The sequence below is a fragment of the Eulemur rufifrons genome, chromosome 17 (assembly GCF_041146395.1).
Source record: "Eulemur rufifrons isolate Redbay chromosome 17, OSU_ERuf_1, whole genome shotgun sequence".
Taxonomy (NCBI): domain Eukaryota; kingdom Metazoa; phylum Chordata; class Mammalia; order Primates; family Lemuridae; genus Eulemur; species Eulemur rufifrons.
In genome coordinates, this window is record NC_090999.1 from 46444454 (window position 1) to 46472042 (window position 27589).

General features: G+C 40.7%; 1 protein-coding gene across 1 annotated transcript in view; it reads left to right on the forward strand.

Moving 5' to 3' along the window:
- The first annotated feature begins 14469 nt into the window (after nucleotides 1-14469).
- MAP1B (microtubule associated protein 1B) overlaps nucleotides 14470-27589 on the forward strand; it is a 98515-nt gene continuing 85395 nt past the window's right edge. The window contains exons 1-2 of the mRNA XM_069492345.1: nucleotides 14470-14711; nucleotides 23213-23314. Coding sequence (XP_069348446.1) covers nucleotides 14528-14711; nucleotides 23213-23314 — 286 coding nt within the window. The 5' untranslated portion in view covers nucleotides 14470-14527. The remainder of the gene's footprint in view (nucleotides 14712-23212; nucleotides 23315-27589) is intronic.

Genomic DNA, 27589 nt, shown 5'->3' on the forward strand with positions numbered 1-27589 from the left:
CTCTATTCCATGAGATCTAAATGTAAGCCAAAATTTAGATTATCTTTCAAAGTTTTTTTTTTTTATATTTAAAGGAACTCTAATGAGATGTTTAAAGTCTGATTTGAATTGGAAACAATACAAGTATGAATTTAAAGCCTCATAGTCTTTATAAAGACTCTATTTTTATCCAGGTTAGTGGTAGTTATCACATGAATTTGAGTCATGTCCAACAGTGATTTTCTCTAACAGTAACATGGATTGCAAGAAGGACTTCTCTGTGTCTTGGTGGCCTCTTTGGCATGTCTGTCATATGGCCATAATTTCCTGATTTTACATTTCTGTTCTAAAAGTGGCTTTGTCCTATTGCACTAAGGAAAATCTTTAAATCAAATGCCCCCAGCATTGTATTGGCAGATTCCAAGGGAGGCATATGCTCTGAAGACAAGGCCAGATAACCAGTAACTCTAAGGGGAATGTCCATACTCCAAGCCCTTGGTTTATACTATGGGCCTTCCTGAGCTGGAACATGGCTTCTGAGGGTGATTTTTCTCTTTTGGGTGGGAATTCGGAATAAGTAGAAATAAATATTTCTGGCTCAAAGGTTAGGTCTAGCATAATTGGTATCTCGGAAGATAACGCCACCCACACTCATGTTGCTGCAACCTTTGGAGGAGAGGCTGCTGTTACGTATTATAGAATCAGGATTCACTGTCAGGCAGATGCAGTGGCCAAGGCCAGATGGCGACATTTTACAACGCTATTCTGAGGGGCTCATTTAAGTTATAAATGTTGTTTGTAAGGTACTCAGAGAATATTTTGCCAAGGATCATGTCTGTTAACTTCTTTGTAAGTCTGTATACATGTTGCTTTGCTCATACATCTTTTATATTATCCGTTGATTTTGCTGTTTGTCTATATATTTTGTGGCTTCTGAGAACTCTGAAAGGCAAAAAAAAAAAAAAAAAATACAACCATGGGTGGATAAGAGTGTGATTTTTTTATAGTCTATTATGCTTTATTTTAAGGCATTAGCAAAAACAAAAACAGGGCAGCAAAAATATATCAAAGCAAATAAAGCTAATTTGAAACTAAGATCGACTCTGGAACAGTAAACACCATCTATATTCCCCAAAAGATTTTAAAACATACTAAACATTTAAATATGCTGTATCCCCAGTAACTAGCACTGTGTCTGATACCCAGTGGGTATACAATAAATGCGGCATGACTGAACTCTATGACACAGAAATGATACTCACATTTTTCAGAGGAGGAAATTGAGATACAGTGAGGTGAGGTAGCCTGTTCAATTGCTAATAAATGGGACTGGGCTTTAAAGTTGGGTAACCTGACTATAAAAGCTCACTTGACTAACCTCTGCATCATACTATAACATAAAGTTAGTTACATTTTGGAGATTATTTGTATTTAGGTAGTGTAACATTTTTCCATCAAATATATTGATCAAGTATTTAATAATTGTTTGTTTAGGATGGGAAGAAATCAGATACACAAATATTGGTCTAACTTCCTCGCTGCCAATAATCCCTTCCTGGGATAATCTTATTGGTGACAGTGGGAGGTGGGGTAGATCCAGTTCTCGTAGGAGACCCAGAGGGACCGGAAGACAAGCACAGTGGCGCTCGTGTCCAAAGGACCTCAGTAGCACCCTCTTCCACACTTCCATGCCGTGTGCCACCACGTCATGCTGCCGTCGGGATTAAAGTAAAATACCTTTCCAGATCAAATCCAAAGCCTTCTTTTACAATTATCCATCGCTTGGGTTTGCTTTTAGTCATGATGATTAACATATTTTGAAATTTCAAATACTGAAAAGGCAGTCGATTTTTATATTTACCACAGGAGGGCATCCGGTTTAAAAGGTTGAGAAACGACAATTTTGTCATGTTTTCTCAAGGTTGTAATACTCTCTGTTAGTGACAGTCATAACAACCTTCCTGTGCCTGTTGTGTATTCTGGAAAACACAAGCACGGGGATTCGGAGACACAGTGTTTCGAAAGCCGACTGCACGCTGTGCAGGCAGTACAAATGCCGGGCGCACAGGGACTGCTAGGAGTCTGGTCATCGTCCCACGTGGTGTTAGTTCTGGAAGATTCTTCACAGTCTTCCTGCCAGTGGAATCTTTCTCATGCCATGTCCACTAGAGTGGCCAGATTCTTGCTCCCTAGTGTGGATGGAGAGACAGTGGTTCTAGGGCATGCAAGATGCCATCTCATGCCACGTGGAATCTGTGCCACCTCACCGTTCTTTGAGCTGTATTCTGGCCAGTAGACTTTCCCTAACTCTCGTCTAAAGAATGTTAAGTTCTTACCACACCCACACAAATGATAACTATGTATGGTGATGGATGTATTGGTTAATTGGATTGTGGTAATCATTTCACAATGTATATGTATTTGAAATCATCACCTTGTATACCTTGAATATATACAGTCTTTATTTGTCAGTTATACCTCAATAAACCCGGGGGTGGGGGAAGAGAAAAAAGATATTTAAAATATCCTTTCTCCATTTTTCTTGGTTTCCCATAGCTGCACTTCTTCCTCTCTGGAGAGTGAGCTCTGTGAGGGAGGGACCAAATCTGTTTTTCTCGTCATTGTACCACCAGGAATTCCAACAGTATCTGGAATATGGTAGATGCTTGTTAAAGATGTGTTTACTGAATGAATGCATGAATGACCAAATAAATGGCTATCTCTCTGTGCCCCGATATCAAAATTTGGAAACTTTCTTTTCACGTGGTCATCTGTATGATTTCACTTTTTCTTTTTTTTTTTTTTTCTGCTGCTCCATGGGTTGGAGATTTCACTTTTTAAAAGTTCACATACACATAGAAAGAATCCATCTCTAATGTAACTAATCCATAAGCAACTATATAAGTCTAAAAAACCAAGCTCCTTTCAGAAATGGCAAAACTTGAAATACCATCTAATGGGAAATCAGATACTTACTGACCATGGAATTTGAGAGAAATTGCCCATAGTTTTCTAAAGGACAACGTCGATTGTATCACTATTTTAAAACCCAGTGGTTTTCGGATGCTCTTGGCCAGCTCCCACCAATTTCAAAGGAGAACACCTGTGCCCTGGCCATGTTCCGTATGAGAAGCACGGAGAGGGGAAATGCCAGGGCAGGTGGCTTCTCCGCAGTCCCAATCCTGCGGTTTGTTTCAGCCCAATCCTGTCTTGTGGCATAGGATTGGGGCACAGCTGTCTAGAAGGCCAGGCTATCTCTGGCTTCCCAGTAGGAATGACACAAAGAATTACATCTCTTGAAGTGTCTAACACACCTGTGTTAGTTTCCTCTGGGTGTTGTAACAAATGACCAAAAAGTCAGTGATTTAAAACACATGAATTTGCTATTTTACAGTTCTGGAAATCAGAAATCCTACAATTCAGGTGTCAGCAGGGTTTTGTCCCTTCTGGAGCCTCTAGGGGAGAATCCATTCCCTTGCCTTTTCCAGCTCCTAGAGGACACCCCCATTCCTTGGCTCATGGCCCCTTCCTGCATCTCCAAATCTCAGTCTCTCTCTCTCTTGGCTCTGCTTCCATCATCTCCTGTCTCCCTCTCAGAAGGACCCCTGTGATAATATTGGCCCTCCCACATAATCCAGAGTCATCCCCCCAGCTCAAAAGCCTTAACTTAATCACATCCATAAAGCCCCTTCTACCATGTAAAGTAACATAGTCACAGCTTCCAGGGATTAGAGCACGAACATTTTGTGGGGGACATTACTCTGCCTACTACCCCAGCCCATCTGCTTTCCTCCTCATATCCTGAAAAAGTGGCCTTTGGGTCCTCCACCCTTCAGGGCAGAGTGCACTTCATGCTGCTGGTGGCTTCTTGCCACTTCCTTCCTCCTTTGACCTTTCCTGGTTTTCCCAGCTGGATGCAGCTGCTTCTTTCTGCATACTCCTTTGCAAAACCTCAACCTGTGCAGGGCATTCCTTTCTGCCTTATACCGTATTTGTATGTGCATATGTTTCTTTCCTGACTAACCTGAGCCCAGAACCAACTCTGTGCCCTCCTTGGGCCTAGAGCCATGTGTGGTAGATTGCAGATGCTCAGCTATTGCTGTTAGCCCTCAGCAGCTACCCCATGAGCCACTTCTCCCTGAGTCTGGTCCTTCCAGATGTTTCCCCCAGAGTCCCAAGACAGTACCCCTTACCCCAACCCCAGTGTATCCCTCTACCAGTGGTGATATCTTCCCTGACTGTGAGCTGGGAGGACTTCACAACTGCTGCCCATTTAGAATACATCGTCCCCAGGGGCTGCTGGTAGCCTGGGAAGGGAGCCTGCATTTACGTCTGCGGCTTCCCACCTTGCGCAAGCCAGCTTGTTATTGCTTTGCTGTTTGCTGTGGCGGTGGCTGCTGTTCTGCGGAGCCAACTGAAGAGCCCATCTCCAAGCAGGCTTGGCTCTTTCCACTGTAATTCTCTGCCCCTCAGGATGCCATCCTCTACATGTGTTGTTGTGACTCACTTGGCACTGGTCCTTAGTGAGAGCCAGAGTCTAATGAAAAGGCACTGGCTGTTAACTTCCCAGGGTCATTTTCAGCCACTTCCTGGGTAGGCTTTGCCTTAACTCAACTGGAACCTACCTCCCCAGCAGTGAAGAAACGCGGCAATAAGGACCATCTGATTGCCAGTCACTAGGCAAAGCTTGGGGCTGGGGTTGACACGTATTAAAGGGCAGAGCAAATAAAAACATGAGATCAAAGTTTCTGCACACACATTTCAAAGTCAGTTGGGGAGAAAGATAAGTTACCAAGTAATTACAAAATTTGGTGAAATTTTCTATCAGCAAAGTGCTGTAATATAAATATATATCTCATAGTCTGCATCTGGATAAATCCAAAATATTAAAAATAAAGTCCTAAGAGTACTAGAAAGAACCCTGGGAGAATTTTTCTTATATAATCTCAGAATGGTAAAGGCCTTTCTAAGTATAATACGGGACCCAGAAGCCGTAACTGAAACAATACTTAAATTTAATTACATAAAAAATATTTCCCATGGCAAAATCCATAAGTAAAGTCAAAAAGCAATAGCCAATCTGAGAAAAAAATTTGTAAATCATATTACAGAAAAAAGCTAATTTCCCTAATGTACAAAGAATATATGCAAATCAGGCCATGGCTCACACCTGTAATCCCAGCACTCTGGGAGGTCGCAGGTGACAGGGAGGATTGCTTGAGGCCCGGAGTTCAAGATCAGCCAGAGCAAGAGCAGACCGACCATCTCTACAAAAAAAAAAAATAGAAGAATTAGCCAGGTGTGATGGCTGACACCTATAGTCCTAGCTACTTGGCTGGTTAAGGCAGGAGGATCATTTGAGCCTAGGAGTTTGAGGCTGCAGTGAGGTATTATGATGCCACTGCACTCTAGCCAGGGCAACAGAGAAAAAACTCTGTCTCAAAAAACAAACCAAAAGAATCATACAAATCAATAAGACAAACACCAATCATCCAATAGAAAAATGGGCAAAGCATATACGCAGGCAGTGCACAGAAAAAGAAATGCAGATGGCCCTTAAACATGAGAAAAGATGTTTGATCTCACTTTTAAGAAGAGAAATACAACTAAAATATAATTTTTTATTAAATTAGATTGGCAAAAATCAAAAAGTTTGAAAATACTTATGAGGAGTCAGCAGCCCACTAGTGTGTTACTAGTAGAAGTACATGTTGGTTCAACCACCAATTTTCAGGATCTACCAAAATTACAAACATGCATATCCTCTGACTCAGCAATTTGCTAGGAATTTATCCTACAAATAGTCTCTAATCTGGGACAAATAACATATGCAGAATTTTATTTACTGTAGCACTGTTTATATTATCAAAAGATTGGAAGTAATTATTAATATAGGAGTGATAAAAAATGGAAAAGTGATAAATTCTGATATTCACACACAATAAAAGTCTGTGCATTGGTCAAAAGCAATCATCCTTATGATGATCATGGAAATATTTCAGAGATCTATTGCAAAGTGATAAAAGCAAGGTACAGAACAGTTTGTTCAGTGTGCTACCATTTGTTTATAAAAGAAAAGAGGAGTAACTACTAGCTATTTTCAAGAATAAGCTCAGTATATTTCTACTGGTTGTTTTTGCTCATGCTGTTCTCTTCATCTAGATGGTCTTTTCTCCATCTCTGCCTGTTGAAAAAAAATCATTCTTTGAAAACTATTTCAAATATTTCTTCCCCTATGAACCTTTGTTAGTCTCTCAAATTCAGTATTCTCTCAATTGAACAAATCTGCAAAATTATTGGGAGAATAGTTTAAAGGTTTAGGGTGAGAGATCCTTTAGTAGATCCTTAGAACCTAGATATGACAGCCCTCAATAATTTGTAAAGGAAGAAGATCAGCTTAACCTTATAAGAAATTTAATATTCTGTATGGTCAAAGACATCATAAATGGACCTAAACACAAAACTTATAACACTGAGAGGAAATATTTGCAACATATATTGATGACAAGGGCTTATTATCCAGATTATATAAAGAGCCTCTGCAAACCAATAAAGATAAAACCAACAGTCCAATAGAAAAAAAGGACATACTTTAAGAACAAATGTAGCAGTTAAAGAAAAAAAGAAAAGCAATTTTAAAAGTGCTCAATTTTAAACAATAAATGTTACTATTTCTTTCCCTTTGATGAGTAAGAACTAAAAAATGTTATGCTATGATGTGAGAAAAGAGGCAATGATGAGGTGGAAGTATAAATTGTTAAATTGTCTCAAGAGGGTAATTTTGCAGGAGTCATCAAAAGTTAAAATTATATATCACCTTCAACCCATCTTTTTGACTTCTAGACATCTGTGCTCAGAGCAGCATATAAGCACATAGAAGCATTTATAAACATGGTGTTTGTCCCATTATTTATAATAGCAGAAAACAAAGACCTCCTGAAGGACCACCAAGAGGAGGAGTGAATGAACTATGGGCTCCTGTGTAACAGTTTAAAAAATAAGGTAGTTTCTTACATATTTAAAAAGAGCTCCAAAGGGAAAATGCCATTTGATGAACAGTATGTAAAATATTGTTTCATTTTTTGGGGAAAACTATATGTATACAGTCAGCCCTCTGTATCCATGAGTTATGCATCCATGGATTCAACCAACTACAGATTAAAAATATTCAGGAAAAAATGGATGGTTACATCTGTACTGACCATATACATACTTTTTTTCTTTTCATCATTCCCTAAACAATACAGTATAACAGCGATTTGCACAGCATTTACATTGCATTAGATATTATAAGTAATCTAGAAATGACTTAAAGTATATGGGAGGATGCGTGTAGGTCATATGCAAATATTGCATCATTTTATGTAAGGAACTTGAGAATCCCTGCATTTTGGTATTCACAGGGGGTTGTGGAACCAATCCCCTACATATGCCAAGGAATGACTGTATATATTTGTGTGTATGTGTATATATATATATATATATGCATGTATTTATATACACATATGTGTGTACACAGAAAATATATACATATATGTATATACATGCATACACACATATATATACAGTATCTATCTATCTATCTATATATAGAGAGAGAGAGGGGAATAGTTTGGCTGAATAACAGTGGTTTCTTCTAGAGAGGGGAGTACAATTATGGGCAGGGAAGGAGGAGCTTTTATTTTGTGCTCTATACATTTACAGGGTTTTGTTTTGTTTGTGGTTGAAGGGTAGCGAAGGGAAGGACTTAGGTGACACATTCAGGAAAAGCGACTTGATCTCAGTCAGTTGGCCTCCCAGGGTGATATTTGTCCACTGTTCCACCCAAACAAAACAAGAGGTACTTTCTAAGTGAAGAATGATTAAACAGAAATCAGTCTGAGACATTTTCTTCTAGCTGTGAAGGTCACTACTGAATTTTCAGAAACATCTCTCTTATAACTCACCTAAGTAGCCACTATTGAGAGTTGAACCCACTTATTTTATGGGCATAGAGAATGGGTGCAACCATAGAGAACAGAACCCAGAGATTATACTTTTAAAATCTTCTCTAATACCCCATACCTTGTAAATCTTTTCCCTAATTTTTCCCTTGTTTCTTTCCTCAGGCTCTCTGTTGATTTTTCTATAGCTAGCTTAAAATTTGGAAAGAAAAGACTGATCAATGCTGAGTAAACAAAGACTATTTCTTGACCCTTAAGTGACATATTGCCTTAAGTTATATTCTAGTGTCACTTTAATTTTAGCTAACCACACAATATTGGAGACTCATTGGATGTGAGATTCACTGTGACTCATCAGTCCTTCCCGTTTCTTCTTCTCCCCAACCAACACTTTGCTGTGCCTTGTTTCCTTTGCTTGAAGCATAGAGCACAGAGGAAAAGCGTCGAACAGGAGGTCATGGACTCTGAAATCTGACATATCTGAGTCTTTTCAAAAGTATTCAACTTACTGTTTCTGTGATTTGGAGCAAATTGTGTAACTTTTCTGCATGTCCGTTTTTTATCTGTCAAATAGCAATAACACACGACCCAAAATGAAATCACAATGAAATTAGAAAATATTATGAAGCAGGCGATAATGAAAATACAACATATCAAAATGTGTAGGGTGCAGCTAAAGCAGGACTTAGAAATGTTTAGCCTTAAATGCATACATCAGAAAAGAAGGAAAACTGAAAGTTAATTTAGCTTCTCAAGGAGCTAAAATAAAAAGTAAAATACAACCCAAAGAAATTAGAAGGAGTAAAATAGTATAGATAAAAAAACAGATTCCATGAAAACATATGTACATGTACATACAATAGAAATCTATCAATTAGGCCAAACATAGTTTTTTTGTAAAGATTAACAAAATTGATAAACCCCTAGCAAGACTGGTCAAGGAAAAAAAGACATAAAATACAAATTATCAAGATCATAAATAAAAGAGACATCAATACAGACTTTAAGCCATCAAAATTATAAAAACGATACCAATTTCTTAGGAAGTCAAAGCACTTAGCACAGTAACATGGCTTATGGAAGCCATTCATTTAGACATTGAATGTGATTTTACTGAGCAGGTGCCTTATATAGGGCACTAGGAATACTAAGGTGAGCTGGTGTGTGTATGGGGGAAGAGAGACATGGTCCTTGCTCTTATAAAGGGTGAAGTTCAGTGGTGAAAATAGACACAAATTTTTAAAATTGTATATATAAATGCAAAATTACAACAATGAAAAGTGCTATAAATAAGAAAGGGGGCATGAAGCTAAACGTGCAAATAAAAAGGTTAACTGACCTAGTGGGAAGGTCAAAGAGAATTTCTCTAAGGAGGTGATAGCTGAGATGCCATCTATAAAGAGACATTAACTAGGTGAAGTTAAGTAGTCAGTGTTTGCTATGGCTTGAATGTGGCCCCCAAGGTTCATGGATTGGAAACTTAATCCCCAATGCAACAGTACCGGAGGTGAGACCCAATAAAATGAGATTAGCTCATGAGGGCTCTGCCTTTGTGGATGGGTTAATGTTGTTATCTCAGGAGTGGGTTAGTTATCAAGAGTATGGCTTTGTTATAAAAGTGAGCTCAGCCCTATTTTGCTCTCTTGCTCTCACTCTTTCTTGTACTTCCACCTTCTGCCAAGAGATGATGCAGCAAGAAGGCCTTCGCCAGATGTGAGACCTTCCACCTCGGACTTCCCAGACTCCAGAACTGGAAGAAATTGATTCCCTTTTTTTTTTTTTTTTTTTAATAAGTTACCCAGTCTGTGGCATTTTGTTATAGCAACACAAAACAGACTACGGCAGCGCTCCTGGCAGGGGGAATAGCAAGGGAAAGGCCCTGCATTAGGAAGAAGGGTGGCCTGACACAAGGTCGTTGTGGCTGAAACTGGAAAGTAAGGGCACGTGAGGGTGGGAGTAGATGAAGCTGGGGAGATAAACGGGGGCCAGACTGCCAGACCTTGCAGGCCATGCTAAGAGTTTGGTCTTTATCCTAAAAACAATGGGAAACCATTTAAGGGTTTTAACTTGGGTAAGATGACCAGATCAGAAAAGATCATTCTTCACGTGATGGGAAGCATGGATTGGATGAGAGTCAGAGTCATATTGTTGGAAAAAGTGTTGCATTTTTACCTGAAACTACTGTGACTATAATTTGTATACATTGTGAGACAAGGAAAATGAGAAATTATCTCTCTTCTAATTGTCACCCTTGGTGTTTTTGAGAACTGGAAATCTAGGCATAGGACAAAGGAAATACAGAAGTATGATAAAAGGTTGAGCAAAATTCCTGTAGTGATGATTCTAATTTGGCAGTATCATTATGAACTCATAATGCATTTCCTCTTTAAAAAAGTACTAGTATTTCATATTTCTGTCCACTGAAAATATCTAGAAACAATGACAAAAATAGTAGCAACTTCTAGTACCCAGGGGTCTCTAAATACCATTACCCACTTAAGGAAACTTGGGTTCCTTACAGAAATTCTAATTCCAGGTTCTAAGGTTACAAGGTGAGCTGGGAACATCTTAGAATACCACTGGGCAAAGATGAAAAAATTGAGGCACCAATATTAATAATATTATAAATGTAAATTATATTCTTCATGATACAAAAAATTAGTCACCTTTGGCAGATTCTATAGAATGAATTTATTATTTTGAAAATTAGTAAATAAAGAGAATCATGTGTTCATCCTTGTTTTCCTGTACAAACTGTACCTCAGGCTAACCAATTGACAGGGTGATGCTTCCCTTAGCAGAAGTCCTCCAGCTGTCCAATGAATAAAGAATAACAAAATTATAGTATTATCATTTTCAAATCCTTAATGAAATGTGGATCTAGGTAATGATCATTAATAGCTGCTAAAGTCACAGAATAAGAGTCAGCCAGTTTTTATGTGCCTCCTGATGGAAAAACACAATGTCACCTAGGAAATACACTTGCAAAAAATATACCTGCATCTGTCACACTTTTAGATCTAACTATCAATATACAGAAAGTTCAGGAGATAGAAGAACACATTGAATAACACAGTAGGGGATGCGATCAGAAAAATTCAGGCTTGTGAAACTCTACAGAACAAATATTCCCACCATCCAATAAAAAATTACAAGAACAAAAAGTATGATTACATAGATTAAAGGAGATGTAAGACAGATCAATTCATTGAAATACATGGACTTTATTTCGATCTCAATTTAAACAAACAAACTACAAAAATCATTTGTTTGGGGATAATGGACACATGGATGTTTCTTAAACGATTCTCTCTGCTGTTATATATGTTTGAAATTTTCCATAGTAAAATTTTAAATAACAACAAAAACAACTCACTTCTATATATTTATTATAAATACAAGACACTGTTTTAAGCACTTTACATACTTAAACTGTCCTCCTGTCCATGAGGCAGGTACTCATCTCCATATACAAACGAGGAAACTGAGGCATAGTGTGGTTAAGCACCTTGCTCAAGGTCACACAGGCAATACGTTATGGTATTAGTATTCAAAACCGGGCAGTCTTATTCCAGAAGCCATTTTCTAACCCGTATGCCAGTACCTCTCATGATGATGGTAGCTTGGAATAGGGTAGTGATAATGGAGAGAAGTGGATGGATTGAAGAGATACTTAGAAAGCAAATTGACCAGACTCCATGCTGCTTAGCACATGAGGCTAAGAGTCAGGGAGGAGTCCAACATGGCTGTGAGGTTTTGGCTGGCATCATAGAATAGATGGTGATACTGTTCATTGAAGTAGGAAAGGTGAGAGAGGATCAGGTTTGGAGGGAAAAGATGATTTGGTTTTGGAGCATGTCAAGTTTGAGGTGCCTTTGGGACAACCTGGTGATGTCAGTTGGGCATCTGCCAATACTGGCACTCTTATATGTTCGTTTTCCCATTCCTCCTCCTCAGAACTGTATCCTTTTTCTTGGAATGGGGAGTGGGGAACACTTTTCTAATTTTGAAATGTGCCTTAATGTTCTGTTCTTGTTTCAGAGGTGTTAGTAGAGGTGTCACTCGCCCATTTTGTGAGGCTGCTTTTACTCTACTGTTGGGGGAATTGGGAGAAAACAAGTCAATCAACCATACCTTGATTGCTTATTATGTTCCAACCACTGTTTTAGGTACGGACACCTGTTATATCCTTTGCTCCTCTCTTACACAGTTACTCAAACAATTATGATGATGGTATTCTTCCCATTAAATGAGGAGAATGAAGATCAAAAAGAATAAGTCACTTGCCCAAAGTTACAGAGCTATAAATCAGCAGTCTGTATCCCTAGTCTGCGTTCTCCCATTGCGCCTCTGTTTTTCAAAGTGTGGGTGATGACTTAGGTGGCATTTAATTGCACAGACTCATGCAGAAAGAAAGTTTTCTGTTGTAATTTTCATCCAACCTTCTCTTATAACATGGAGAACAACTCAGTTGGGTGCTAGTATGTCTTTAACACCTCTCTAACACTTGGCTAATCTGTTTTTAACCAAGAGAGAGAAGCCTCAGGTTCAGAGTCTTAAGCAAATAATAATAGCAATATGTAATAGGAATTAAATCACATCGTATTTTCATTGTGTATATGTTTAGGGATACCTTCTATTTATAAATGATACTAGTGTTTCCATTGATATGGCAATATAGAATTTTATTTAAAAAGAAATTTAAGTAAAAGAAAAAAACGGATAAAAGAAAACTATTACATACATAAAAGTAATAGAGGTTCAAAGAAATGGAAAAAATTTACTAGATGAGGCTGGAATCCAATGGCTGACCTTTGGAAAACAGTGCTTTTTTACCTTATCTCCCCCCACCCCACACCTATTATGGGTTTTGGTGCTGGCCTTAACTCTCTAACAGCAACTGAATATGTATCTTAACTATGTATGTGTGTATGTATCTCACCAGGAAACACTTAGTCTCTGTTTACTGGTGAACGCAGTTCTGTAGTGAGTTTGTCACAGACCCCAAATACTGCAAGCCAGACAGTATCTTTATTCCCCATCGGCCAGACTGACATGTAGGAAGGGCCCCACAGCCTTTGGCTGCCCACCATGTCTCCCATGCTGGGGTCTCAAAAAAGAGGTAAGAACAAAGAGTACAGAACCAATAAGTCAGGGCAGTTAACGCCTAAGACACTGGGTTCTTTTGGAAATCTTATTAGTATATCCAGGTGATTTTTTTCCCCACTAATATGTATTCTGGCATTAAAGCTATATTGACTACTCTAATTTCCATCCATTCCACTTCACTAAAACTCTAATGCCCCAGTCCTAATGGTACCAAGTTTGCATTTTGTTCCATCTTCACTGTCCTTCCTTTTTCTGGGACATAAATTGTATTCTGTATGTTAGTGAGAAATGACTGTAAATGGGCTGCCTCTAAAAAACATTTTTATGAGTTCTTCTAAACATAAACAAAGGCAATAAAAGTTCCCAATGCTACATATATTTTAAAAGACATCATTTTCACAGGAAATAATTTTGCTTGTGTGTTCCCCAAGGAACTGAAAAGTACATTATAATCACTGTGATCCTGCTGGGTAGAGACAGCATCTCCTCTTTATTCTTTGTTATGCCTGATACTATCTGTTCAGCATATTATTAAGAAATCTGTATCTAAGATAATACATTTGTATTCCTCTCATTTCTCATGCGCACCACAAATCCAGTACTTTTTCACAATTGGCCTTTGCAGAGTACAGTCCAAAAGCCTGAACAATAAATAGTAGGCTTAAGTTTTGCATTTTTGACATATTCTTTAAGTGAAGGTGGTAAATATTGCTATTGCTAAATATCGGTAAACATGTCTTTCTAAAACCACAAGGTCAAAGAAAATACAGGTTCTGTATTCCTGGGCGGGGTACCCAGAATACCAGTCCTCCCGCTGAAGCTATCCCAGCTCCTGAGAATCTGGCTTCATTATAGATGGGACACAAGGCCGAGGCCTGTCTAATGCACCTCGGACAAGGGAAGGACCCCCAGTCTGAAAATGGAAACTCATCCCATTCTCTTGCGCAGGCTGGGTGAGGGTTTGGAGGGGGTGGTCGGTGTGTGGGGCAGACGATGCGCTGTAGTTTGGAAGTGTCTTCCCCCTTCACGGCTGCAGCAGGAGCCCATTGGGTCCCCCCAGCCTCTTGGCTCGCGGCTCTGCTCGGACCATTGTCCGCACACCTCGTCCCTCCAGCTTCCGGGCCGCGGGCGAGATGATTTGCTGCAGATGACATCAGCCCTGGGCCAACGGCTGGAAGAGCGGAGGCAGCCACCGCGTGAGGATGTGCCGGGTGGTCCTTTCCTCCTCCTCTTCCTCCTCCTCCCAGGCTCCCTGCCTAGTCTCCATATAAAAGCGGCACCGCCTCCCCGCCCTCTCTCACTCCCCGCTCCTCTCCGCCGCGCACTCTCCGCCGCGCACGGAGAGGGCGGAGGGGAGGCGGCGCGCGGCGCCAGAAGGAGGGGGGACGCAGAGGGCGGAGCAGAGACAGCACCTTCGGAGATAATCCTTTCTCCTGCCGCAGAGGAGAGGAGCGGCTGGAGCGAGACACTTCGCCGAGGCATAGCTGGCCGGCAGGATGGCGACCGTGGTGGTGGAAGCCACCGAGCCGGAGCCGTCCGGCAGCATCGCCAACCCGGCGGCGTCCACCTCGCCCAGCCTGTCGCACCGCTTCCTCGACAGCAAGTTCTACTTGCTGGTGGTCGTCGGCGAGATCGTGACCGAGGAGCACCTGCGGCGCGCCATCGGCAACATTGAGCTTGGTAAGCGGCCTCGCGCCCCCAGGGACGCGCGCGGTGAGACGCGCAAACACGACCCCACCCAGGGCGCGACAGCCACCGTTCTCCTCCCTCGCGCCCCGCACCCATGCCTCTCCCCGCCACCTCCCGCACTTGGTCCAGACTCTTTTTTCTGGGGGTAATTTTGGAGAATAATCTGAATTATTAGGTTTGAGACCCAGAGGGAGAGTCTCCAATAACCTTGAGGGATCTGTCACCAAGCTGAGTCCGCAGCCACTGCCAAGTTGGCCACCGCCTCTCCCGCTAAGTGAATTGCAGGTGTCAGAGGAGCAGAGGCCATAATAAAGCCGCAACCGCAGGAGGCAAAAGGGTGGGGGAGACTTGATGCAACCACTCCTTTCAGTACCGCTCTTGCCTCCGCAAAAGGCTGGGAACCCCCTTACCCGCAGAACTGGGGCTAAAACACCATGTGCCAGGGCCCGCTTGGGAATCATCCTCACCACGGTCACCTCAGTCCCCGAAAAATGCCTTTTCTGGCTTAAAACCTCCCGATCCTTTCTTTCCTGAGAATGACTAGGCTAGTCCTAGGGCCACGCCCGCTCCCCCCACCCCCCGGGATGCTGGATGCAGAACCGCCTGCGCTTCGTTCCCAGACAGAGCCCGCCTCGCCACCGCCCCTGGGGCCTTAGCTGCAGCTCTCAGAAAGGACAATGGGACCCCAAGTTGCGGCGGGGTGGGGCTGCTTCTTTTAAAAGTCTCAGGCTCGGGAGTGGTAACTTGAAGGGGGGGGGGTCGGCGGGTAGGGCCAGCTCCTCGCCTGCTGCGCGCTCCAGTAGTGCGCTCTGCGGAGGCCAAATAGCGGTTCGCTGAAACCCTGGGCGGGGCCGCGAGGGTCCAGCGGGCGCAGCCTCGAGCGCGCAAACCGGCCCGCCCTCCAGCTCCACCCGGGCTGTCGCAGTGCCCCCAGCCGCCAGCCGCACCTGCCCCCCCACACACTGCGGCGCCCCCGTCGGGCTCTGCTGGCGGGGCGTGCGCTCCGATAGGGCTTCGGGGTGGCGGGGCTGGGTGCCCCCACCTCTCTTTCTGTCCGGCTTTGTTGTGCTGGGAGCCCCCGGGTGGGTAGCTCGGGTCTCTGCCTTTCCCTTTCCCCACGGCGTCCCGGCCCTCCCTCGCCCCTGCCAGAGGTCGCCGAGTCCCTCCGCAGCCCCAGCCCCGCGCTCTATTCTCTTGGGTGGTGCTGAAGCGTCTCTCCCGGAGACACCGGTTGGTGGGCGTGGTGCAGTCCGCACTGCGGTCTCTACGGCAGCCCGAGGCGGACAAAGGGCGTTCACGCAGCCCTGGTTCCCCGCTCCCCCCTCCCCAATAAAAGACGAAAGAAAAATCTTGTTTTATATGAAAAAAAAAATAAACGCTTGTCATCTGCCTCGGTATTTGGAAACAGCCACTTGTCCCCAGAACAAAAGGCTGCAGGGTGGGGACTGGAGTTGCAGACCTGGTTCTTTTGTTTAACTTTAAAACACAGATTTTTTCCCTTTCAGCTTAAAAAACAAAAATGTGAGCAGAAAGCAGTCATGGTATTTTATTCGAAAAAAATTCAAGAATAAGAGAGATTTCAATACTGAAATGTCTTATTTGAGCATCTCCATAGCCCTTCATTTTCAAACTATAGGCTTTTGATTTGATCTGTTCTAATTTAGTTTACTTGCACATTTTTCTCCTTGAAAAATTTTACATGTACTGATTTTGGGTGTGGCTACTGTAGGAATCAATGACTTTGGATTTTTTTTTAAAAATCATTTGTCAGTGGCATTGCCCAGAAATAAGAATATATTAGGAGGTGCTTTTCTATCTACAAATTTCTCATAACCCCCCTGAGGTGGTGCTAGGAGAGAATCATCACCCTATTTTAGAGATGGGGGCCCAGAAAGGCAGGAAGGGTAAGAGGATCGGCTCAAGGTCACACCACGCATAAGTGACAGAAGTGCTAGTACTGCAGCGTCACTCGTTTTCTGACCCTGTCATGATAGTGCAGGGCAGGTTGACATCCTAAGATCAGAGGGAGATTTCAATACATCAGTTTTCAGAGCTTGCCTTTGTACAGTCATCCACTTGTGGGCAGCGCCCCATGCAGGGAGATGGTTCAGCAATCACCTTCAGACCATAATTATCTTCCTGCTTTGTTACTCAGCTGATCATCCTTCCAGTGCCCCATTCCTCAGGGGGTTTATTCAAGCTACTTCTGTTTACAGAGAAAATAGATGCATGCAAGTACTGCTGTGAAGTGCTCCCTGTCTTTTTTTTACACTATTAGCACGTAGTGATAAAATCAGATTTGTCTTTCTGATTTTTTTTTTAATTTTTAAAAATTCTGTTGATTTTATAGAGAGGAAAGGGCACAAAGCATAGTTGAGCAGCTCAATGAATTTTCACAAAATGCACACACCTGTGTTACTTAGATCAAGAAACAGATATTACTGGAATCCCAGAAGCCCTCTGTGTTCCCTTTGCAATACTCACCATGCCCTTCTGATTTTTAATTCCCTAATTTGGTCAGGTTTTTGCATGCAACTCTGAAATGGGTGTATTGATCCCATTAAGAATCAACCAAGTGAGTGAGCAGGGCCATTTCCTTACACACTGGAACAGATGCTGCTTTTCCTCTGGAGATGGCTCTCCTGGATCCTGGGGTCTCAGATGCAGCTCAAGCTGCAGGATTTTCCAGTGCTAAGTGAAAATACTGCTCCCTTGGCTTTTCAAACAGTCTGAGATGATTTAGCAACAGGCCAGGCTAGCCCTGTTTCCCTGTGCATGACACGCTGCTGCTTCAGCCATCAGGTCCCCCAGCTGAGCCTCCTCCAGAGGTCACTCTGATGCCACTGCTGTTGTTGCTGGTGCCTGTGGGCTGGGTTGTGTGGAGCAAGATGGAGCTGCTCCAGGGGACCAGCTCTTGATTGTGTGCTGCAGGCTGGGAAAGCAGTTCCTCATCTGTTATTCTTTCTTCCTATTTCTCCTCCCGTCTGAAGTGACGCTCTGTGGGTTTGGAGACTCTGGTGTCTTGAATTCTTGCCATTTGTTTACTGAGGGCTCTCTGGAAAGCCAAGAAAATAATCTATAAATCTGTAGAGGGAGGGTGGTGATACAGTAAATCAGCAGGCCTGAGACATCCCGGTGTGGATGCTTAGTAAATACTTCTCGAAACCAAGGAAGAGAGATGATCACTCTTGTTTTCTCAACTATATTCAAAAAGCATCATGGAGTGTTTGGACATTCTTCAGAGTTTGAAACAATAGTATTTCCTGGGACTGGTCTGGCTTTATTTACTTAGTTATGTAGGACTTTATTCCAGACCATTGTCACTACCACCAGCTACTGCTCCTTGGCACCGCTTTTGCCCCCTCCCTAATTAGCCTTCAACTTGGACTTAGCCAGTCGTCCTCATTTTCAGCAGAGCCCTCACACCTTGGTTTTATTTTAATACATAGACTATATACATCCATGCCTCCAAACTGAATTCTAGAACTTTGTGAAAGGAATTTTCATTGTTTCATTTTATTTTTTTTAAAGGAACTAAGACATATGAGGGATACTAAGTGTCTGCTGTTTTTGATTACTGTTAAAGAGTGTAACTTTTCCTTTAGTGAACATTGGGAATCAGCAAGATTTGCTCATGAAAAGATAGATGTATGTAACATCTACTGGCCTGGATTTTTAGATGTAAGTTTAGCTGATTACATTGTAACATACTGATGTCACATTTTTTAATGTGGTCAGTCTAAGATGGCAAGAGAATGAAGAACCCAGGAAAAGATTTGGGGTTTACTTTTCATTTGCTTTTCACAGGGGAAGAAAAAAACAACAAAAACCAAACTGCAAACCATATGTGGTAGGAGTTCAGTGAAATGTTAGAGCGTGTTAAATTTATTATATTCGTCTTTATACTTTTCAAAGTCGAAAGGCAGATGGATTTCTGCTTGCACTGCTTAACTGGTATTCTCTACTAAGGGCTCTGTGATCCATGCTGAAACACAAGACAGTCCCAAAACTTAAGGTCATTAAATTGATTCATTGTTAACCTTCCCTAAAGGCTTACTTTTTTAAATGTTCTAACTTTTTAGACCAATAAATAAATTATTATAAATCACTTCTTGTTTGTTTCTATTGTAAGATGTTATCTCTGACCTAAGTTATTTATTATCAATGCATTGAAACTGTGAACTCTGTATGTAAGATACTGTCTGCAAATAACATTTACATATATGTTATAACATCAAGTTGTTGGCTTTAAAAAAACAAGGAAAAAAAGCAAGTTGAAGATTAGGTTAAGGGAAAAAGTAGGAAATCTTTTTTCTGAGAAAGCCTTTATTTTAATTGTTTCTTTAGTTAATGATTTTAATCTTATTCTAGATCACTTTTTAGCATAGTTTCACAAATGATTATTTAGCTTATGATTATAGGCTAATCATTTAGGTATTTGTAAGAAATACCCAAAAACTCATTTCCCAGAGGGAGCAACTAAAGCCCATAGAGGAAAATCAATTTGTCAAAGGCCCAAATAACTTTATCACATAGAACCCATGTGCCATCAACATGTAGGTGCATGGTCATTTCATTCCGCTTTCTTCAATTTATTGTCTCTTTTAGGAATATAGATTTTAGCCTTTAAATGGGAGGTGCTTTTTTTTTTTTTTTTTTTTTTTTTTAAGATAGGGTCTCACTCTGTCACCCCGGGCTGGAGTGCAGTGATGTGATCATCGCTCACTGTAACTTCCAACTCCTGGGCTCAAGTGATCCTCCTGCCTCATCCTCCTGAGTAGCTAGGACTATAGGAGGATGCCATTGCGCCTGGCTGATTTTTTAAATTTTATTTTGTAGAGGCAGGGTTTGGGCTATGTTGCCCAGGCTGGTTGTGAACTCCTGGCCTCAAGTGATCCTCCTGCTTTGGCCTCCCAAAGTGCTGGGATTACAGGCGTGAGCCACTGCATCTGGCCTGGAGGTGCTTTTTTTAATTGTTGGTTTACTTAAGCAGTCCTGCAGAATGCTTGCATCATTGATAAACTTGGAACAATCTAGCCTGTATACACCAAGGGTACCTGGCTCTTCCTCATTTTTCACCCTGACTTCTTCTGTGATGCCCCTCCCCATCCCCCACAACCTTTTTTTTTTTTCTCCTTTTTTCATCTGTAAATGTCATGTGCACATTGGCCTCCCCTTTGTGCACCACAACCACCTGGGGTCAGAGAACTGAAAAGGAAAGATCCTTTGTTACCCCCTGGTCACTAGATAGGCGGAGTAATAGAGCTCACTTTCAGGACTGGGCAATAGCCCCAGAGCAGGCCTGCATTGTCCTCAGGGATAAAAGATAGATGCCTTTTGGGCCCAAACATTTAAAAAGTGGAGGTTCACTGCCTTCAACTGCCTGGAGTTATCTGGCCCCCACCTGGGTAAGCCCATAAACGGCACAGTCTTCTTAGAGAGCTGGAACAGCAAAGCCTCAGGGAAGAGCTTGACTTTGGGATGTCTTGGGGTGGGGAGATAATCAGAAAAAGGGTCAGGAATTTATCATGGCTTCTCTGCTCCCATCAGAGACCAAGATGACCTGCTCTGAAAGCCTCTCCAGAACCTCTTTTGGATTCAGATAGGGTAGAAGGTAGGAAGAGCCAGAGAAGTATTTTTGTAGCCAATGAACCTTAGCAGGCCCACTGTTGGCTCCCTGTTAGGCACAAAGGGGAAATACATAAACCTACTAAGTGCAGTATGAACCTTCATTGAGAAATACTCTTTCCCTTTACTAATATTATCCAGCAGAAGGTATTAATACAAAATAATTACAAAGTATTTTATTTCTAAAATTAGGATAGAAAGTGGCTAGGTTCCAAAATTTTCTTTTCCAACTAAAATAGATAGTAAGTCCATTGTAACCTTTATTTTATAAGTGTTAGTAGCGATTGTGTATTGTGAAGAAATAATTTGGCTGGAAATTGTGCTCTTGACAAAATAACCCTAAAGTTTTAGTTTCATTGGGAATATAAAAATGAGAAATAATATTTTTATCATCTGTTTGCTAGTGTAATTTAAAAATTGCTAAGTGGATTCCTCATTGTTTACTACTTTTTCTATTGCTAAATTATAAATATATAAAATATACATAAAAATGAAATATATATGTAAATATAAAGCAAACATTTAATTGCTTATGTCATGACAGGTTAATTGAAGCCAAGGGAAAAATCGCAAATAACAATGTAAGAGCAAGTCTAGGCTGACCCAAGATGAAGTCATTCAAATACTGTAGCAATTTAGACATTACTTAGAACAAAGACAGAAAAATTGTATGACTTTAATTTAAATGCATATGTCTCATTATTAACTTATTGACCCTGCTTGACAGGCTGGAAGACAAAGTGGAGCTCAGACCTGGAACACGGTGAATTCAGCCAACAATACCAATTAAGCAGCTCAGACAGGAACTCAATGGTTTTTGCACTAGCCTAGTATATAATGTATATGTTGAAGTGAAATATTCTAATGAATTCAGACCTCTCAACCTGTCAAGCTCTCTGTGAAACAAAAAGATCCCATTTATCATTTCTGCACTAAAAAGATACTGCAAAATCTCAACCTGCCTTTCTGGTTAAAATTTAAATACTCCATTAGCACAATTGCAAACTGAGGCTATTAATGTTTCCAAGGAGACTTATAAAATTCTACCTTATAATTTAGCCTCTCTTTAGGAACGTTAACTCTTCCACACCTGAATTCTTCCCATTGATCTTATGAGAAATTTCTGCCTCTATTTAGTGGACATACATCTATTTGAAAATATTCCTCATATTAGAAAATGTCTCTGGTGTATAATGTAAAGATATTTTAGGTGTGCAGTGAACAGATTTTTCAGAATCTTTTTTTGGTAATTATATACCTACACATATAATTATATATATACACACACACATACACACACAATTTATATATATATATACATATATATATATACATATATATATAATTCTATCCTGCAAAGGATATATATGTATACATATATAAACACACACATAGTCTACCTTGATTCTTTGCAGGTTAGGAAGATTGAATGAAACATAAACGGGGGTAGATACAGCTATGCGTTAACGATCTAGAGATGTGTTTAAATAACACACTGCCATTTATTCTCCCAAGTCTGTATGCATGACTACTCACCAGCAAAATGATTAAATGACTGTGTGTTTATTTAGAGATAGTTCACCTGCTGTGTTATACCTAGAGGCTCAAGCCCCTGCCCTTAGGAGGTATACAATAAATGTTTATGGTTCCAGAGTTGTTCCTGGGAATTGAGGATGCTCTGTAGAAGCATACAATCATGGGTGCTACATACTGGCTCTATGATGAACAATCTATTTGGGGAAAATACACACACACACACACACACACACACATAACCACTATGATGAACAATCTATTTTGGAAAAAAAATATATATATATATTTAAAAAATTACACACTCCAGAGTTCTGGGGTTCCCCAGCTTTCCCAGGCCTCTGGTCTCTGATGCTCTCTGGGTATCCTTCTGGGCCGCCCTCTTTGGGAGGGCAGGAAAGAAGGGGCAGCAGGAGGTGGAAGGAAGAGACTAGGGAGGTAGGACATGAGCACAGGAAGCCGCCCTCGTCCCACTTCTTGCCCTTGTGTTCCTCTCACCGGGGACATTCCTTTTAGCCTACTGAAAGAAAGTCTAAACTTCTGTGAGAATAGCTGGTTCATGGCCCCCAACTCCACGGAAGTTTTATAAAGTATAAAAAGTTGCCACGTTTCTTTGCCTCTGGATAAGAAAATTCAGTAAAACAAATAACAATTGTGAAAGAAAGAGCTGCCTGCCAAGCTACTCAGGTAAAAGAAATGCCTGGAAGGACAGACAGGCCAAGTCTTGAAGATTAAGATCCAACCTGCTCATCAATGATCACACAAATTTTGGGTTGATATCCAGGGGTTGAAAAACCAAGGTGAAAAATGGGACGGGTAAAGGAATGAAGTCCTTTGTGCACACTACCAGACGTCATTTTTAAAACAAAGGCCTGGGCTTGAATGGCAGCCCCCATGGATGCCTTCCCCACCTTCATTCTACATTTTCTTGCCACCTGCAAGGGGACCATGAGAAAGTGAGGGATATAGTCTGGTGGCTTCTTAGCTACTAAAGAACTAACCATCTTCTTGCTCTTTCTGTTTTCTCCCTGGAGTAGAGCCTGTCATTTTCCTAATAACTGTTTTCTTTTACTCTTCCAGAAGAGCTACATTTACATTTTATAAGGGGCAGAATTTAGTCCACACTTCTAGTTATCCCTCCCTTGTGGCCTGGTGGAGAGACCTCCCTGGCCCTCCCATTCTGTGGGCATCCATTGCTAGCCACCAAGCTCTTCAGAAAAGGAGTTTCCACATCCTCCCTGAAAGCCTGAGAAATGTTACAGTGATGTTTTCCAAACCACTCTGAAATGACTAACTGGAAGTTTGTCAACTGTCTGTTTTTCCCTCTTTAGGAATCAGATCATGGGACACAAACCTGATTGAATGCAACCTGGACCAAGAACTCAAACTTTTTGTATCACGACACTCTGCAAGATTCTCTCCTGACGTGCCAGGTGAGGCTTCTGTTCGGTATTAGCCTAGAATTTGAAAGGACAATGGAATAAGCCATTGGCTAGAAAGCTTTGCCTGTAGCATCAGAAAGACTGCCTCTTTATTGCTAAAGGGGCTCTTTGTGTTTGTCATCAGCTAGGTTAGCCAGCAGCCACAGTTAAGAAAGTCAAATCTAAGTTATCACTGTGTGGGTTATCTATTTTTTGGATTTTTAATGCGATATTTTTAAGCTCTAGGGTAATTTTTTTCCTCTATTTTACTGTACTCTGAACCGAAGGGATTGCAAACTATTTAAATGTTTATTTTACTCAAATGAAGTTATGAATACATATACGATGCCCCCAGAATCCCATAACTCATTTCCCTCCAAAGAAAAAGGAAACATCTACTGCATTTCAAAATGAAATATACATCCTCATTTCATTATTACATTGTTACCTGCCATTGTATTAACACTTATCTTTCTGAATGTGGGTAAAACTCATGTTAAAATAGCCTTTTTTTTCAGAGATGAAAAAGAATTACTACAGGATAATTAAAGGTAAGGACACAAAAATTTGTCATATGTGGAGGTGTTCCTGCTAACAAGCCAGGGAATATGCTCTGACCGTGTCTCTGGTGCTGGGGATGTGTTCACGCTGACCTGTTCTGTCTTCCCCATGTGAGCAGTGACCCATATCTCTCCCAGCTGGTCACATTTGGGGCTTATGAGGCAGAGTTTCTGGCCCACAAAGACACCAAACCTGGGATGTATGTCTTAAAAGCTTTGCTATTGACCTATCATTGACACCATATTGCATTTTGTTTCTTGACTATCACTTGAATTTTATGTAAAATGGAGAAAGCTCTTTTCTGTCTACATGCTTTTGTTGTATAACTGCTCATTTTATTGGCGTTGATATAACATCAGGAATGAGGTTCAGCCTTTTTTTGACTGATTAGATCATATTCCATCAGCCTTGTATATATTAAGATCTGAAACCACTTTTATAGAATGTCAGTGCCTTCATGAATCACACTTGGCTGCAGTAATATGCCCAGGGGACTGTCTTGGTTCTTCTTTTGAGTTTAGTGTTAACATAAAATCCCATACATTTCAGTTATCAAAATGAATTGTAGCTTTCAAGCATGGAATTGAGTAAATGTGCTAAGAAAAACTTAGCAAAAAATGGTTCATTAAAAGTTAAACTTGTTGAACAGCCACGTGAAAAATCAGCTCTTAAATAACTTTGCATTGAGGAAAAAAAGAGAATGATCCAGACACTATCAGATAGCACATGGTTTGCTGAAGGAAAGGTACAGTATAAGGTTGTTTTTCTTGTCATGATTGTATTTTATTTTTATGTCTTGCAGCATCTCCCTAACTTTTACAACCATCTCACAAAAATAAGGGAAGTGTCCTTTTCCAACAAGTATGTTTATTTCAAGATGGAAAAACCACGTTTTTATTCTTTCTGTGTAGGTTGTTCTGGCTTTCTTACTATGACTATTTGTAAGGCTACTTTTTTTTTTGGTGCACAAATCATGTGGTTCTCATTATGTTCATTTAGATTTGGGTTGCCTTTACAGAATGGCAGCTATCTGTTGCAAAATGAAAGGCAGCAAGAATTGCTGAAGACTTAACCATTTTTGGGCCAAAGACCTAGTATTACTCTTATGGACTAGGAAGATCAAGTCTCCCCCATTGCCACGTTAGCCTAATGTACCCTATTTTCTTCTCCTTTTTCCTGCTATCCCTGCAGTAAGGATTGGTTACCTCCCTAGTTTCTATCAGTGCTATGCTTGATGCTGTGTTTGGAGGTTGGCCTCTGACACACAGCATCTTTACCATTCTTGCCAACTCCAGAAAGGACTGATATTATGACTTTCCTTCTCAAACCTATGAGTACACCATACAGGCCCATGCTCTGCTCTGGGGACCAAGCATCCAGAATGGAGCCATTACAGTGGGGCCTCTGTATGGGGAGCATGAAGGATTCTAACCAGGACTAGAATAGATGATAAAAGCACATGTCAGATTCAGTTTCAGGTAAGTGTGTTTTAGAGAGAAGAGATGTTAGGGGACAAGCACACAAAATTGTGGTGCATGGAGATCATAGGGTGATCACTGGATTGGGCCCATGGAAGCCCTTTAGCTTTTCCTGAACAAACAGCAAAGGTTTTGTGGAAAAATTTGAAGTGGGTTCAAGTCTAGTGGTCTCTTCTCCTCTCACTTGAAATTTGTAAAAGCTAATTCATGTACCTCTGTTCTCATAAAATGGAATTAGCTGAGCCTCTGTGTTTAGAATTTCAAGAATCTTATGTTAACTTAGAGGCAAGGAGCAAGATGAAGGATGGATCCCCTGGAAAAATAAAACTATTCATTCAGCCAGTTAAAAAAATACTTAAATAGCATCTACAATATGTGAGGCACTATGAGGCAAGAGGTGGGTGAGGACACAGTGATGAACAAAACAAACACAGTCACTACCTTTATTTTGCTTATATTCTTATGAGAGGAGAAAGGATTTAACAGTCACGTACTGAATAACACAAAATCCAGCACCCTGCATCAAATCCAGGCTTCAAACAAATTTTTTTTTTTTATTTTGGGTTTTTTTTTGGTTTTGATTTTGTTTTTTAGGCTAGCAGAGTTTTATGGTAAAATATTCATTGCCTTCCCTGACACAAGTAAATTAAGGCTCAGGTTGCTCTTATATCTGTTTTACATTTATGTTGGTTATTATACCTTTTGTTGCTTTTAAGAATTAGAGATCACTTATAAAGACTGATGACAGCCTCAAATTGCCGCTAACAGGTCCTGCAATTGGCACAAGGTTTTATCCCCTTGTACTTATTCACCCCTTGTACTAGTTTTTAAATACAGTTTTGAAATTCAGTTCGACTCTTTCTTCAGGATTGCAGGTCTCTTCTGAGACCACTTTGAAAGTTTTAGTCATCTTGAACAAATATCCTTTGAGCAGGAACCTGGAATCTGAGTGCTTTCTCTATACAAGGTGGTGGTAGTGTAGTATGAAGGATGAGGTGGTGGGTCTCCCAGTTCCTCAGAATGTTAGTCCTGGGATCTTTGTGTCCTGTCCCACTCTGGCATAGTATAATTCTTGGAATGGTTGGTCATCCAGGTCCATCTTACTATCCTGAACCTGTTGCAACAAAGCTTTGCCTAAAGGTCACTCATCAAACATTTGCTGTGTGCCCAGGATGGGTCTCTGCTGGTTTGCCCTGATATAAAGCCATTCCTGGCCACAACTAGGCTGGCTCAAGTAAGAATAGTCATCTTGAGAGAAAAGGTTAGGTGCTTTTTCATGAACACTCTCCAGTCTTTCATGCAAGTGCAAATTCAACAGTTGAGTCTTTTCAAAGTAGAGTAGCAGTCTTATATTTCCTTATATTTATGAATTTGAATACTGTCATAACATTTTTATTTATATATCATATCATACATTTTTTTCTACCTTACTCATGTTGGATGAGAATCATTTTTGTAAGTTTTACCATATGAGTAAAGCTAAGCTGACCATGCTATATAGAATTTATTTCAATTTCCATTCCTATTTGCTGCTTTCCCAGATTTAACTTTAGACCTGTCTAGCTATAGTAATAGAGGAGAAAAATCTCCTAGGAGTGATAGGAATTCCCCAGGATTATCTGTGGTAGACAGACACCGTTTCATAACAACAAATAAATAAAAAACATTCCCTAGTCAGGGGACATCAGAGCTGAAAATCAGTTTCAATTTTATTTTTTCCATCATTTTGTCACTACTACCTATTAAAATAACTAGAATTTTAATAACCCAACTCTTCATCAGCAACGTAGCATAACAATTAAGAGTGCAAATTCTGGAGCCAAGCAACCTGTTTGATTGTAACCCTGCCATTGATTTGCTATGTGGTCTTGAACAAGTTACTTAACCATTTTCAGTTTTCTCCTTTGTGAACTGGGGATGATCACTTCTATCTCATGGAGTTTTCATGAAGCTCAAATGAATTAATGTGTGTAAAATCTTACAACAGTGCCTGTCACATGGTAAACAATAAATGTAAGCTAGTATTAATATCATCTCCCTTGTTGCAAATCTATTTGACTTGTGTATTTGGTGATTATTATTATCTGTGGGAAATACCCTATTTAGATATTTGGCTGCCTTCCTTTCTGGAGTGAATTTTAATTTGTATTTAGAATGTTTTTCAGAGAAACAATTACCTTCAGCAGTATGAGGAGGCACACAGATGCTGGTTATGTACAGAGGGCAGCAACAGTCTATGACTGAGCTC